The sequence below is a fragment of the Scyliorhinus canicula genome, chromosome 13 (assembly GCF_902713615.1).
Source record: "Scyliorhinus canicula chromosome 13, sScyCan1.1, whole genome shotgun sequence".
Lineage (NCBI taxonomy): Eukaryota > Metazoa > Chordata > Chondrichthyes > Carcharhiniformes > Scyliorhinidae > Scyliorhinus > Scyliorhinus canicula.
Window position 1 is genome coordinate 4,355,675 of NC_052158.1, and position 15,840 is coordinate 4,371,514.

General features: G+C 49.8%; 1 protein-coding gene across 1 annotated transcript in view; it reads right to left on the reverse strand.

Annotated features, from left to right (window-relative positions):
* Window positions 1–14,408, reverse strand: part of LOC119976433 (39S ribosomal protein L16, mitochondrial-like) — a 25,218-nt gene extending 10,810 nt beyond the window's left edge. The window contains exons 1-2 of the mRNA XM_038816967.1: window positions 13,597–14,408; window positions 11,135–11,232 (exon numbers count right to left, since the gene is read on the reverse strand). Coding sequence (XP_038672895.1) covers window positions 11,135–11,232; window positions 13,597–14,354 — 856 coding nt within the window. The 5' untranslated portion in view covers window positions 14,355–14,408. The remainder of the gene's footprint in view (window positions 1–11,134; window positions 11,233–13,596) is intronic.
* Window positions 14,409–15,840: the final 1,432 nt, after the last annotated feature.

Consider the following 15,840-nt stretch of genomic DNA (forward strand, 5'->3'; position numbering starts at 1 on the left):
AACCCTGGCCTCTCCCCCCCCCTGGAATTACCCTGGCCTCTCTGCCCCCCCGCTTCCGGAATAACCCTGGCCTCTCTGCCCCCCCCCCCCCGGAATAACCCTGGCCTCTCTGCCCCCCCGCTTCCGGAATAACCCTGGCCTCTCTCTCCCCCCCCCCCCCCCCCCGCCCGGAATAACCCTGGCCTCTTTCCCCCCACCCCGGAATAACCCTGGCCTCTCGGCCCCCCCCCCCCCGGAATAACCCTGGCCTCTCTGCCCCCCCCACACGGAATAAACCTGGCCTCTCTGCCCCCCTCCCGGAATAACCCTGGCCTCTCTGCCCCCCTCTCGGAATAACCCTGACCTCTCTGCCCCCCTCTCGGAATAACCCTGGCCTTTCTGCCCCCCCCCTCCTGGAATAACCCTGGCCTCTCTGCCCCCCCCCCCCCCCCCCCCGGAATAACCCTGGCCTCTCTCTCCCCCCCCCCCCCGGAATAACCCTGGCCTCTCTGCCCCCCCTCCCGGAATAACCCTGGCCTCTCTGCCCCCCCCCCCACGGAAAAACCCTGGCCTCTCTGCCCCCCCTCCCGGAATAACCCTGGCCTCTCTGCCCCCCTCCCGGAATAACCCTGGCCTCTCTGCCCCCCCTCCCGGAATAACCCTGGCCTCTCTGCCCCCCCCCCCCCCCCGGAATTACCCTGGCCTCTCTGCCCCCCCCCCCCCGGAATAACCCTGACCTCTCTGCCCCCACCCCCCCTGAATAACCCTGGCCTCTCTGCCCCCCCCCCCAGAATAACCCTGGCCTCTCTGCCCCTCCCCCGGAATAACCCTGGCCTCTCTTTCCCCCCCCCCCCCCACCCTCCTCCTGGAATAACCCTGGCCTCTCTGACCACCCCCCTCCCCCCCCGGAATAACCCTGGCCTCTCTGCCCCCCAATCCTGGAACAACCCTGGCCTCCCCCCCCCCCCTTCCTGGAATAACCCTGGCCTCCCCCCCCACCTGGAATAACCCTGGCCTCTGCCCTCCCCCCTCCTGGAATAACCCTGGCCTCTCTGCCCCCCCCTTAATAACCTGTCACCGAATGGCTCAGTGACCTGAACATCGCCGAACATTGCCTGACGGCTCTGGGTCCAGTTCACCCGGGTTGTTGCACGTTTTACTATGGGCGTAAAACGCGTTTATTGGGGTGTATTAACTTCCAAGTGCTTAACGCCACTAGGCTCTGTCTTATGTATTTATTCAGCTTAGGAGTCGCCAGTTGCCGTATAGACAACGTCACGAGTATTCCAAGGTCAAGTTCAAAGTAATAAAGACGATACACCAATTAGTAAGGTCCAAACGATAATATTTATTATACAGTAATAATAAATATTCATGCACACACTAAGAGACTAAGCTATGACTAAACTAAAGTAATCAGAATACTTATCTAACAGGAACAGGCAAGGTCAGGGAGCGAGGCCTTCGTCCTGGTCTTGGGCTGCAACCTTCAGCAAGCGTCCTGGTCACTGGGGGTTCTAGCGGGCTTAGTTCGCGTAGCGAGCGTCATACTGGCACTTACGGTTCGGCGGCTGGTGCTCGACGGCTGGAGTCAGAGTGGATCTTCAAGTTCTTGGTCAGGGCCGGAGCACGGAATAACAGACCGGACAACACGAGGTCCCTGTCTTTTATAGGGATCCCATTGTCCTTCCCTCTTCTTGGGCGGGCTTTAACCTTTGGATATCTATTGGGTCAATTCCTCATCGATACTGTTTTAATTCCCCAATGCGAGGGGGTCTCCGTGATCGGGGGGGCGTTTCTTATGCCCTTTTGTTTGGAGGTTTCTGGTGCCTCGATGTCTGGGCCTTGATTCAAATGTGTCCATTCAGAATCAAATGTTTCTATTGTGTGGGTGTTCAGGTCTGATTGCCTCATTAGCATGCAAAGCGTTTTGCCATTTGCACCTAGCTAAGGTCTTCTCACCTGAGCCCAAACTGGTTTCTGCTACTTGCAGAATGCAAAATGCTCTCTTTGCAGACTGCTGTTCTGGCTAAACTGCCTGTTTCCCTGCAGTCTTAGCGCTTGGCTTATTTTGTAGCTCAGCGTCCATTTTAGGTGGCTACATTCCCTCCTTGTGATCCTCACAATCAAAATATTGTGAAGGATCACCTATGTACGTCGCCTTGAGTGCATCTGGGTTGCCTTCTTTGTGTCCCCTGACCTCTTGCCAGTTCCTGGGCTACTCTATCTTAAACTATGGGAAGAAAATTTTTACCTTACATTTCTACTTGGCGCTATGTCAAAGGGGACATGCATTACCATAAACTGGGAACCTCTACCTATCACAATTATCCTTAACTTTACTTAAACATTTCCTCACACTCTAAAACCTTAACCATTCACACCACAACATCACATTTCCCAACTCGGCAGTCGAGTATAGGACAATACAATACAGGGTCGAATTTTTTATTCATTACACAGTGCTTTATTCATCATGGGGCAAAGGGGATTGATGAAATCGGAAAATAGGAGATCGAACTCCATAGACGGAAGGGCAAGAACGGGAGGCTCTCCTCTTCCACTTCCTCAACCTGAGGGTCTGTACAAGGATAACGAGGATCGCAATCACCAGTAGTGATTCGATTACGTATGACATGGAGTACCATGTCATAAATTTAGTGCACCAGGTCTGAACCTCACTGATCAGAGCTGCACTGGGGAGTGGTTGTAAGGGAAACATTTACTGTGGGGGTTGTGGGGGAAACGTGTCTTGCTTCCACACATACAAATATAACAGTTAACAACAATAGGTGAGCTTCCATCATCTTCAACTTGGTTTTCCTTCTTTCTTCCTCCTGTATGGACAATCGTTGCTTCGATCCCTGTCTCGTCCTTCGAAAGCTATGGGGTCAAGCACAGTATCTGTCAATACACAGTTTAAGATCTTTACCTGTTAGTGCATCTGTCTTTTAAATTCCAATTGACCCTTTAAAAATGACTGGCCAAGTCACACCCTGTGACTCCCCTCATTTTTTTTTTTTCAAAAGCGAATTTGAAGACCAAAATACACCTAACAATCCTTCTCCTGTGAGCCGTCTCGCAGGCTTTGCTAGTTTACCATCCGAATGTTCCCGGATGTAAATAGCATGTGGGATGGCGGCCGAAGGGCTGCCTAACGAAAAATGAAAACAACTTGGAAATGAAAGGTCGAATGGGTTGCGTATGGGCCGCTACGGGTACGAGTTGGATGGGATCCCCGGGTAGGGCGTGCTGTGCCATACCCGAGCTTGGCTGACCAAAGTGGGTTCTCAGACAGGGCGGGTCCTCAGTGCCGTGTGTCCACTGCCTGAGTAACCTGGATTAAACGGGTACGAATGTGGTTACCGTGACTTGCAGCCCCTATTCGCCGAATAGAGGGGCACCTAAAAACAATGGAGGAGCCAAGATGCTCCTTCATCTGAAAGAAATGAGCTGGGCTTCAGACAATTTAGCCGATAAGGTGAGCTGCTCACCATAGAAGTTCTCAGAGGTTTCGGCAGAGAAACTATTGGGTGGGTAAGGTGGTCACAAGCCTTACAACTTTGAAAAGATCTCCAATCAAACTGGTTTTTTTTTTTTTTGGAACCGAAGTTCTCAAAGGTATCGGCGGACAAACTAACGTGTATGTGAGGTGGTCACAATCTTTTCAGCTGAAAAGAAGATGTCCATCCTCCACCTGAACCATTTACATTCCTGAAAGACAAGCAAACATAAAACGATAGACAAACATACGTGCAGGTTCCATCAGAAAGGACATCGTTTCCCTCAAATGATTCCTATTTTACATCATCTGGACACCTCACTTTTTCTCTGTCTCTGTGAACAGGGTCACAAAGGGGTTGCCGTGTCGGGATTCAGACACCGTCTCGTCCTGCTCTCCCGGATCCCACACCCTTGTGTGGATCAGGCATGATATTTTTGAATTGTGTGACCGGGGGTCACTTTCGTCATTGCGGACAAGTCTGTATGAATTGTCCCTGTGCCATAGTGTTGTGTCAAGTGTGTTGTCGGGGTAGTCGGGGTCAGGTGGTGGTTCTGGGTTTTGAAGGTAAGTGACTTCCATGGGGTCACTGGAGTCGGGGTCGTAGTTGGTGCAGTGTGGGCTGTATGGCTGTGTGCTGTCGCTGTCCTCAGAGTCAGTGTCTGTCCTGCTGTCTCTGCTGTGGCAGCTTGTGGGCGTTTCGGGGCGTGGTCTGTTGTGGTCTGTGGGCGGAGTCGTGGGCGAGTCCGTTGATGAACTGGTCTGTGAGGGGGATGGTGGATAAGTGTCTCTAGTGGGCGGGGTGAAGTGTTCTGCTGCATCTAGCAGTACATGATGAGCATGGTTAGACTGTGTTCCATATGCTTTAAGCTGGTTGATATGGAACCACGCGGTCTTCCCATTAGGATATTTTATCCTGTAAACTGAGGGGCTAATTTTATCCGAAATTGAGTATGGGCCGGAATATTTTGGAGCCAAAAAACTGCTGGGGTTGTAAACAGATAACATTACCTGTTGCCCAACCTGGAATTCTGTGGGGTGTACGGTCTTATTAAAACAAGCTGTGCGTTGTTTACGGCGTTTCCCTAGCTGAACTGCGGCTGCAATCTGTGCAGACCTCACAGTCTCAACCATGTCTTTAACCGTCTTTTCGTGTGTGAGGGCCGTCACCTCGGGGCTGGTCATGTCCAGTCCTGAAAGGAATTCTGTACCTTTCATAGGGCGTCCGGTCATGAGTGTGTGTGGTGTGTAGCCTGTGGAAGTGGAAACAGTGTTCCTTATGAACATGAGTGCAAATGGGAGCACTGAATCCCATGTGGAGTTATTCTCCTGAACCATTTTTCTAAGGGTAGTTTTTAGAGTCCGATTCATGCGCTCCACAATCCCGCTGGACTGTGGATGATACGCAATGTGGAAATTTTGTTTTATTCCGAATATTGTCAGGACGTTCTTCATGACCCGTCCTGTGAAGTGAGATCCCTGGTCCGAATCAATACTTCGGGGTAAACCCCATCTCGTGAAGATGTGGTGGGTCAGGATCTTTGCAGCTGTCTTAGCTGTATTTGTTCTAGAGGGGAATGCCTCTACCCATTTGGTAAAGGTATCGATGACCACCAGAATGTATTTATAGCCATTCCTACAAGGGGGCAATGGTCCTATAAAATCGATCTGGAGGTTTGTCCAGGGGCCGTTAACTGGGCGAGTATGCCGAAGTTGTGCCTTTTTAGAATACCTCTCCGGGTTATTCTGAGCACAAATAAGGCAATTCTCAATATAATGCGTTACATCAGTCCTGAGATTAGGCCACCAACAGAGTTGCCTGAGGTGCCTCGTTGTTGCATCAATTCCCTGATGCCCGTGGTTATCATGGAATAAAGCAATCATTGCATTCCTGTCCTGCTGCGGGACCACATAAAGTTGTTCCTTTATGATCACACCCTCATGTGTGGTCAGTGCGTGTTTAAATCTCTCGTACTCTGGCACAAAGTTGCCTTTGAAAACCTCCCTGAGATTCTCATCCTGCTTCTGTGCTGCTACAAGATCTTTAATATCTGTCTGTGAGATTTGGACTGCGCTCACAGGGGCGCTAGCTGGTGCGCTAGCTGGGGGGGTCCATAAGTGTCCTCGCCTGGAACCTGCCTTAGCCAGTGCGTCGGCCTTTACATTCCCGGGGGGGATGACCTATGGTGACTTCTTACTTTTATAATTCCGAAGGTCCTGTCCTTCGCTTTTTCTAAAGTATGCTGGAGTAGAGGGGCTGATGGAAGGGGTTTCCCGTCTGCGGAGACAAAACCTCGTGTCCTCCACAGGGGCAGAAAATCGGTTAAGCTATTACAGACATATAAGCTGTCTGAATATATGTCTGCTGGGCTGGGGAAAGAAGCGGGGTGGTCCACTATATACGCTATGGCCGCGAGCTCTGCTGCCTGCGCGCCTAAGTGACCTGGTAGTTTTAGAGCTATCTCTTCGAGAGCGCGCCCCTGCGCGTCCTCTACATAGATGCCGCATCCTGTGATACGCTCACCATTTAAAACTGTGGATGAACCGTCTACGTAAATCCTCAGTGGTCCACACGTGTCTGTGGGTTGGGGACTATGTTTTGGGTTCCCTATCTTCCTGGGGGGTGTTTTTGCGATAAAGGGTCCTGTGTTATGCAGGGGAGCTACAATTTCACAGTCATGGGGCTGTCCTGGGTATTGGAGGTTGTCTGCTAAATATGTGTGTGTGCGGGTCCGTTTTACTGTAATGTCCCGTCCTTGTAAAAGTAGTGTCCATCTAGCTGCCCTAATCTGGCTAACTGAACCGTCCTTCAGTCGACCGTCTAAGAGTAGCTGTGTGGGTGTGTGTTCGGTCAGAATAGTAATGGGGTTGAGTCCGGTAATGTATGAGAAGTATTGTACTGCCCAGAAGACAGCAAGGAGGTGCCTCTCACAGGCAGAGAATCCTTGTTCTACCGGGTCTAACAGTCGGGAGGCATAAGCCACTGGTCTTAGCTGCTCGTGCCGTTCCTGAAGCAACACGGCCGAGAGGGTCAGATCGGTGCTCGCTACCTCTATTGCATAGGGGGAAAGTTGGTCTGGGACTAGCAGCGCGGGTGCTGCGCTAAGGGCTCGTTTTAACTCCTCCACAGCCCCTGTATGCTGCGGAAGCCATTCCCAGGGGGCTCCTTTCTTAAGGAGGTCTGAGAGTGGGGCGGCTTTTGTCGCGAATCCGTCGATGTGGTTCCGACAATAGCCAACCAGTCCTAAAAACGACCGGAGGGCTGAAACATTCTGGGGAAGGGGCAATTTGACAATCGAATCAATTCTTTTGAATTCGATCTCGCGTTTGCCGTGTGTGATGACTGTTCCCAAATACATCACTTTATTTTCCAAAATCTGGGCCTTTCTCGGGTTAACTTTACATCCAATTGAAGTCAACAGTTCCAGGAGTTCGGCCAGAAGCGTAATGTGCTCTGCCTTTGTGTCTGTCTGCAGTAGTAGGTCGTCTACATACTGTACCAGACATTCGGGGCGGGAGAATTTCTCTAAACCACTTGCCAGCTGTCGGTGGAAAATGGGGGGGGAATTGTGGAATCCTTGTGGAAGGCATGTCCACGTATACTGCTGTGATTTGAAGGTGAAGGCAAATTTGTACTGGCACGCTTTTGCCAATGGTATTGACCAGAATCCGTTACTGATGTCCAATACCGTGAAGTATTTGGAGTTGAGTCCCTGCTTGAGCATGGTCTCGGGACTAGTAGCTACCGTTGGGGCTACTGCGGGGGTTACTTTGTTGAGTTCCCGATAATCGATGGTCAGACGCCATGATCCATCGGGCTTCCTCACTGGCCAAATAGGGGCATTATTGGTCGAGGCTACCGTTCTGAGCACACCTTGCTCCAATAAGCTTCCTATCACCTTTTCTATTTCCACCTCTGCTTCCAGGGGAAATCTATACTGTTTCTGTGGTCGGGGGTCCTGTCCGGTAACGTGAACTGGTCCAGTCATTCTGCCACAGTCATGACGGTGACTGGCAAATGCTGTCCTGTGTTTGTTCAGTAGGGCTTTTATTTGTCTGTCGGTGTGGAGTGTAGTCAGGTCAAATGAGTACTCTCCCACTGCGCTAATCCGATTAGCGTAGTCTCCTACTGTGAGGGTGGCTGGTGCTCTGTCTGATCTAGCCATTCGCCAGACACACTGGTTCACTGGGTCGAACGACAAGCTATGAGCGTTCATAAAATCTATCCCCAGGATGTGTTCTGCTGTCCGGGGAAGATTTACTAATACAACGGGGTGTTTGGTTGAGATGTTCCCTAGCTGGATCGCTACGGGTGCTGTGATATGTCCCTGCTGCGAGTGTCCGGTGAACCCGCTAAGTGTAATGGTGGATGTGGTCGGCCACGTGTCTGCGTGTGCCGTGGTCGTAGAGTTAATGGTGGTGCGGGAGCCTCCTGTGTCCCAAAGTAACTCTATGGGCTTCCCTTTTACTCTCGCTGTGACTACGGGTCTCCCTGATGGATCCCATAGTGTGTCACAGACCCAAGTGGGGGAGCCCGAACACCGTCAGTTCGTCTCGTCCACATTGGTGGGTCCTGACTGTACTGCTATATTGTGGATGGGTTTTGCCTTACTGCGGTTCAGAGTGCCTGTCTGCTGGCCTCTCTGAGATCGCTGGGGTGCATTGCATTCCTTTGCCCAATGCCCTAACTGTCCACAGTTATAGCATTCCTGTCCTTTCTGCTGTGGGCTGCTCTTCCCTTCATTTACCCATGCGGGTTTCTGATGCTCTCTCACTGCCTGAATATCTGCGGCAGCCTGAGCCTCTTCTGGGGATTGAACCTTACTCGTTCCCTGAATTGATTGCTCCCATGCGCGGGACAACCTTTTCAGGACCCATTTCTCATTATGGGCCTCTTCTGAGGGGTCATAACTGTTGCAAGCGCTCTGTCCTGCCTCTGTCGCGTGTGAGATTATGGTGCGCGTCCATTTGACCATATTTTCCTGGTTCAAATGCGCTCTATTTAAATCGCCGAAAACTGCGTTGAAATGAATCCACAGCCTTCCTGCGAATGCTGTGGGGTGTTCGGATCTTTTCTGCCGGCACTTATTAAGTCCTTCTACGGGGTCACCTCGATTATACCCTATGGCATCTAAAATGGAGGTGTGCATCTCCTCTAGGGTGCCTCCGGCAACGTTCTGTGGGTCGGGGAGGGCTGCTACTACTGACTGGTCTAAGCTCAGCACGGTGAGCTTAACCTGCTCTCTCTCATCCAGGCCGTACATAGTAGCCTGCTGCTTTACTTTAGCAAAGAACTGGTGGGGGTCTGCGGTGGGGAGGAACGGAGTGATCTTCTCACATGCGTCCCTGAGCTGGGTTACAGTTAAGGGGGTGGTGTAGGTTATATCTGGTGCGCCTTCTGTTATAGCTTTTCTCTGCGTGGTTACGGGATTCATGGGTGCGGTGATGATCTGATCTGTAGGGGGTTGGGGTGCCTGCCTTTTCTGTTGCGCTGCTGGCGCACATGTTCCCTGAACATATCGCTGCGCTGTTTCACTTAATTCTTGCCAATCTGGGGCATTTTCTCCATCTAACTGGGTTCCAAAGGTGCTTTGGAACCCATTTTGCACCGAAAGCAGCGATTGCAGCTCTGCAATCTGTTTCCTGCATTTCACGTGATCCACAGTACTTTGCCTTTGTTCTGTGGTTGCAGCATGGAGTGCTCTCAAAGCTGCTTTGAGATCAGAGCATTGCCTCTGCAAAGCCTCCACCTGCTTGTCAGATTCTTCTCTTATCAGAACGGCACGTTGCACGTCCTGATAAGCCTTTTCGTACTGGGTCTGGGAACTGCTGAGATGGGCTAGACAAGACTGATGTGCCCTCTTGGCATCATCCACCTCTCTACCTTTCTCTGCCAACTTCCCTCTTAGATCCATATTTTCCTTCTCAATGTCCCTGACATCGACCTTACTCATTCGGTTCCTTTCTTCTAAATCTGCCCGGAGCGTCCTGACGACCTCCTCTGTGCCTCGCAACTGTGCCAAACAGGACACAATCGCCATCGGCTTACGTGCTTTACTCATGTTCTTTTTATGAATTTGAGAGAGGTTCTCCCACCAAGTATGACCTATACTTCCGGGACCTGTCTCCTCATTCAAATAAAACTCTTTCCAAAGGGGCCATCCCTTTCCTTGCAGATATTTGCGGAGTTCCAGCTCCCACATGGGACACTGACCTACCCTGCTACTGCTGCTGGTCGCTGCGACCACAAACCTTTCTGGATCCATCAGACGTTCCATTGCCTGCATGGCTATTTTCTCTGACTCTCTTTTAGTTAATTTGGAACAGGGGGTTGCTGGGGTTGTGTTTCAAGAAACGGGTACGGCTTACACTATGTTCCGTTCACGAAACTACCGAAAGTTTGTCGCAACAAAAATGCTTTCAGTTTTACCTTACAGCCCTGTTAGTACGCATGCACTAAACACACTTCCGAATTACGCTTATTAGTTTGAACACCTTGAATACTCGTGATTTTCTTTACTTTCTTACTTTCTCTGTAATTTGGAGTTCTAATTCAAATTTCAGGGTCCTGGACGGTGTGGGGGTACCACTTACAACCGTGTCCCGTCAGGAAGTCGCCACTAAATGTTGCACGTTTTACTATGGGCGTAAAACGCGTTTATTGGGGTGTATTAACTTCCAAGTGCCTAACACCACTAGGCTCTGTCTTATGTATTTATTCAGCTTAGGAGTCGCCAGTTGCCGTATAGACAACGTCACGAGTATTCCAAGGTCAAGTTCAAAGTAATAAAGACGATACACCGATTAGTAAGGTCCAAACGATAATATTTATTATACAGTAATAATAAATATTCATGCACACACTAAGAGACTAAGCTATGACTAAACTAAAGTAATCAGAATACTTATCTAACAGGAACAGGCAAGGTCAGGGAGCGAGGCCTTCGTCCTGGTCTTGGGCTGCAACCTTCAGCAAGCGTTCTGGTCACTGGGGGTTCTAGCGGGCTTAGTTCGCGTAGCGAGCGTCGTACTGGCACTTACGGTTCGGCGGCTGGTGCTCGACGGCTGGAGTCAGAGTGGATCTTCAAGTTCTTGGTCAGGGCCGGAGCACGGAATAACAGACCGGACAACACGAGGTCCCTGTCTTTTATAGGGATCCCATTGTCCTTCCCTCTTCTTGGGCGGGCTTTAACCTTTGGATATCTATTGGGTCAATTCCTCATCGATACTGTTTTAATTCCCCAATGCGAGGGGGTCTCCGTGATGGGGGGGGCGTTTCTTATGCCCTTTTGTTTGGAGGTTTCTGGTGCCTCGATGTCTGGGCCTTGATTCAAATGTGTCCATTCAGAATCAAATGTTTCTATTGTGTGGGTGTTCAGGTCTGATTGCCTCATTAGCATGCAAAGCGTTTTGCCATTTGCACCTAGCTAAGGTCTTCTCACCTGAGCCCAAACTGGTTTCTGCTACTTGCAGAATGCAAAATGCTCTCTTTGCAGACTGCTGTTCTGGCTAAACTGCCTGTTTCCCTGCAGTCTTAGCGCTTGGCTTATTTTGTAGCTCAGCGTCCATTTTAGGTGGCTACAGGGTCTATGGGCTGTTCCTGTGAACCAATCTGCCACAACAACAGCGGGTGAATGGGGTGTGGACTCCCACCTCGCACGCCACAGAAAGCGGGGCCCCTGCGTGTGAAAACTTTGATCCCAATGAAGACACTCACAATGAGGCCTCGGTACTCTGTACACATGTCGAGCCTGGGTAAGGGACGTTAAAGACCTAGAAAAGAGCAAACAGTTTGGACACATCGATGCTCTCCCTGCAGCCCAAAGGTTGGCGCCTGTCTGGAGGAATGAAGTGGGTGATAGACAGAGGACCAATCGAGGTAAGAACCTCCCACCGCCCTCCAATTCCATAGGCCCCAAGTCAGAGATCAACCACCAGGGGCTAAATCAAACCACTGCTACAACTGCGACCACATTGGCCATTTTGCCGAGAGAGCCGGTCACCACGACAGGCACCGTGGCCCCGGGAGTCATATGAAGAGGGATGGGATCCGGAGCTGATACTCTGCCATTAGAAGGACCTCTCCAATGGGCTCTGGCAGCCCGGATGGACGAGGGCGGAGATTCACCATCCTCTCTATACCCCCAGCCCCACAATCCAATAACTCCACATGATGGGGAGCTGCGCTGGTTTGGGTGAGCCAGACCCAGTGGGATCATGTTAGCAGATCCCGAGTAATGGCCATGGTCGTGGGCCAATCCCGAGAATTTATTTGGGACTCTGGGGGATCACGATGACTATTAACACTCCAGACATATCTGTGAGGCACGGCAAATGAGGGACAGGATTGTCCTCAGTGCCTTTAGCAGCCACCTCCAACAAGGGGACGAGACCTCTCCCTTACAGTTCACCATTGGGCCGGTAAATTTCCAACATCCCCTCATTTTAATTCACCTCCGGCCCGACTTAGAACATATTCTGGGCTCCAACATGCAAAAATGTCGCCTCTCCTTTGACCCAGCCTAACCACTCCAAATGAAAACGAGACTGAGACCCCAGCAGAAATCCCCAGGGGAGAATTCCTGATTAGGATTTGCTCCACGGGAGAATTGCGGGTCAGACCGGCAGGAATGAGTGAGGATTCAGAAAGACAAGATCTCATTACCAGCTGCAGGCCGCCTTCACCCAACACCAGCACGATTGTGGGCATATGGAAGGGGACATTGTAATAGACGGTCCTGACCCAAAACCTCATAAACAGTAGGGGTTCCCTAAACAAGCCGGGGGTGAAGTGGCCAAAGTTATCAAACTCGACAAATCACTCTCCCATCGCCAGCAGAGTTACTCTTGAATAGAAGGTTGTGTACCACACTTCCATACTTGGGAAAGAAGGTGAAGAATGCAGTGGTAGAGCAGGAAATGCAAAACATTAAAGCAAAACAAAAGCAATTCTATGACAGAATGTCTAGAACTTTACCACCTCTGAGTAGTGATGACATTGTGAGAATAGAAGATTCAGACAATTGGTCGAGAAAAGCCATTGTACTTTAATGAAGTAGCACCTCGGTCCTACAATGTGCAAACAGAAGACAGGTTGGTTTAAAGAAGTAAAGTATTGCGCACTCTTGTAAACCAGAGAATATTTTCACAACAATAAGTAGGAAGGAAATTATAGTCGGAGTTAGGAAGGCTAAAAGGGGTCATGGAATGTCATTGGCAAGCAGGATTAAGAAAAATCCTAAGGCGTTTTATACATATGCAAAGAGCAAGAGAGTAGCCAGAGAAAGGGTTGGTCCATTCAAGGATATTGGAGGGAATCTATGTATGGAACCAGAGGAAATGGGAGAGATACTAAATGAATACTTTGCCTCAGTATTCACCAAAGAGAAGGACATGGTGGATGAGGAGTATAGGGTAGAGTGTGTGGATATTCTGAGTCATGTTGATATTAATAAAGAGGTGTTGGGCAGCTTAAAAAGCATTAAAGTAGATAAGTCCCCAGGGCCTGATGGGATCCACTCCAGAATACTGAGGGAGGCAAGGGAGGAAATTGCTGAGGCCTTGACAGTAATCTTTGTATCCTTATTGGCTACAGGTGAAGTTCCAGAGGACTGGAGAGTAGCCAATGTTGTTCCATTGTTTAAGAAGGGTAGCAGGGATAATCCAGGAAATTATAGGCCTGCAAGCCTTACATCACTGGTAGGGAAATTATTGGAAAAGATTCTTCGAGACAGGATTGCTCACATTTGGAAACAAATAGGCTTATTAGTGATGGACAGCATTACATAGAACATAGAACATAGAACGATACAGCGCAGTACAGGCCCTTCGGCCCTCGATGTTGCACCGACATGGAAAAAAAAACTAAAGGCCATCTAACCTACACTATGCCCTTATCATCCATATGCTTATCCAATAAACTTTTAAATGCCCTCAATGTTGGCGAGTTCACTACTGTTGCAGGTAGGGCATTCCACGGCCTCACCACTCTTTGCGTAAAAAACCCACCTCTGACCTCTGTCCTATATCTATTACCCCTCAATTTAAGGCTATGTCCCCTCGTGCTAGCCACCTCCATCCGCGGGAGAAGGCTCTCGCTGTCCACCCTATCTAACCCTCTGGGAACACGTCTCTTTCCAAAGAATTTGCCGTGATATTTTAAGTCAAACGGGTTTAACACTTTGCGAATTACCATCATGTTCATGGTTGCAATTCTTTCAAAGGTCCAGGGATTCTGATTGTTTTTAGCCTTCTGCTCATCCTCATTTTTCAGCTCCTCCAAATGTTTCTTGCTGACTGCCTTTGCAGGAAATGGCAGCTTCTTGGCAACTACTGACAGAAATGGCTCCACCTCCTCAAACGCGCACTTCCCTCCAAACTCCACTACAATTCGGCCATAGTTTACTGGAGTGACATAGTGATCGATGGCCCCTTTCCCACCGCCCATTCTCTGACCTAATCCTTTCCGTGTGATGGGTTTATATGGAGCATTTACACGCCAGCAAGCAAACATAGCTTTGGCATCCATCCGCCGGTTAATGGTGAGGCGCATCATTTCAAAGTGGCCCCAGTGAAGATAACCACCTCCGAGAGCTACAATTCCGTACTGTCCATTGGTGAAATCAGTGACCCGAGTTGCTGGTCCGCGGATATCTCCCAATCTTTTCATCCAGCGCCTGGGCTTCTTGTAGTTGGGGACTTTATTAAGGAATTTCAGCTTTGGCTTCTCTGGAATGACCACATCATCATAACAGGGAGGCCGCTCATATGTCTTTAGTCCAACAGTGAGAACCTTGATATAATTTTGACATGGGCCTGAGTTGATGCTGATTCCGGGGCGGACAAGGCCCAGGCGCCGGAGCAGGCAGGCCATAGCGGTGTCTCACTCAAACCATCACTGGGAGGAGCAACCCGGCAGCACGATGGTTCCGCTGCCTATTGTTTTGTGAAGGGGAGGTTGTGCCTCACTAATTTGATTGAGTTTTTTGAGGAAGTGACAAAGATGACAGATGAGGGAAAGGCAGTAGATGTTGTATGCATGGACTTCAGTACAGCCTTTGACAAGGTACCTCATGGTAGACTGGTACAAAAAGTGAAGTCACATGGGATCAGAGGAGAGCTGGCAAGTTGGATACAGCACGGTAGCATTGTGGATAGCACAATTGCTTCACAGCTCCAGGGTCCCAGGTTCGATTCCGGCTTGGGTCACTGTCTGTGCGGAGTCTGCACATCCTCCCTGTGTGTGCGTGGGTTTCCTCCGGCTGCTCTGGTTTCCTCCCACAGTCCAAAGATGTGCAGGTTAGGTGGATTGGCCATGATAAATTGCCCTTAGTGTCCAAAATTGCCCTTAGTGTTGGGTGGGTTACTGGGTTATGGGGATAGGGTGGAGGTGTTGACCTTGGGTAGGGTGCTCTTTGGGTCGAATGGCCTCCTTCTGCACTGTAAATTCTATGATAAAAAAAAGAACTGTCATGGGCACAGAAGACAGAGGGTAACACTAGAAGGGTGCTTTTCTGAATGGAAGGCTTTGACTAGTGATATTCCACAGGGATCAGTTCTGGGGCCTTTGTTGTTCGTGGTGTACATAAATGATTTGGAAGAAAATGTAGCTGGTCTGATTAGTAAGTTCGCAGATGACACAAAAATTGGTGGAGTTGCGGATAGTGAAGAGGATTGTCAGAGGATACTGCAGGATATAAACTGGTCTTGGGCGGAGAAATGGCAGATGGAGTTTAATCCGGACATATGTGAGGTAATGCCCTTTGGAAGGTCCAATGCATGTAGGAATTACACAATAAATGGTAGAACTCAGTCAGAGAGATCTGGGCATGCATGTCCACCTATCACTGAAAGTGGCAATGCATGTGGATAAGGTGGTCAAGAAGGCATACAACATGCTGGCCTTCATCAGTCGGGGCATTGAATATAAAAATTGGCAAGTCATGTTGCAGCTGTACAGGGCCTTAGTTAGGCCTCATTTGGAATATTGTGTACAATTCTGGTCGCCACACTACCAGAAGGATGTGGATGCTTTGGAGAGAGCACAGAAGCGGTTTCCTCGGATGTTGCCTGGTTTGGAGGGCATTAGCTATGAAGAGAGGTTAGATAAACTCGGTCTGTTCTCACTGGAACGACGGAGGTTGAGAGGCGACCTGATAGAGGTCTACAAAATTTTGAGTGACATGGACAGAGTGGATAGTCAGATGCTCTTTCCTAGGGTAGGAGAGTCAAGTACTAGGGGACATAGGTTTAAGTGCGTGGGGAAAAGTTTAGAACTGATGTGTGAGGCAAGTTTTTTACACAGAAGGTGGTAAATATATGGAACGCGCTACCTGGGGAGGTGGTGGGAGCAGGTACGA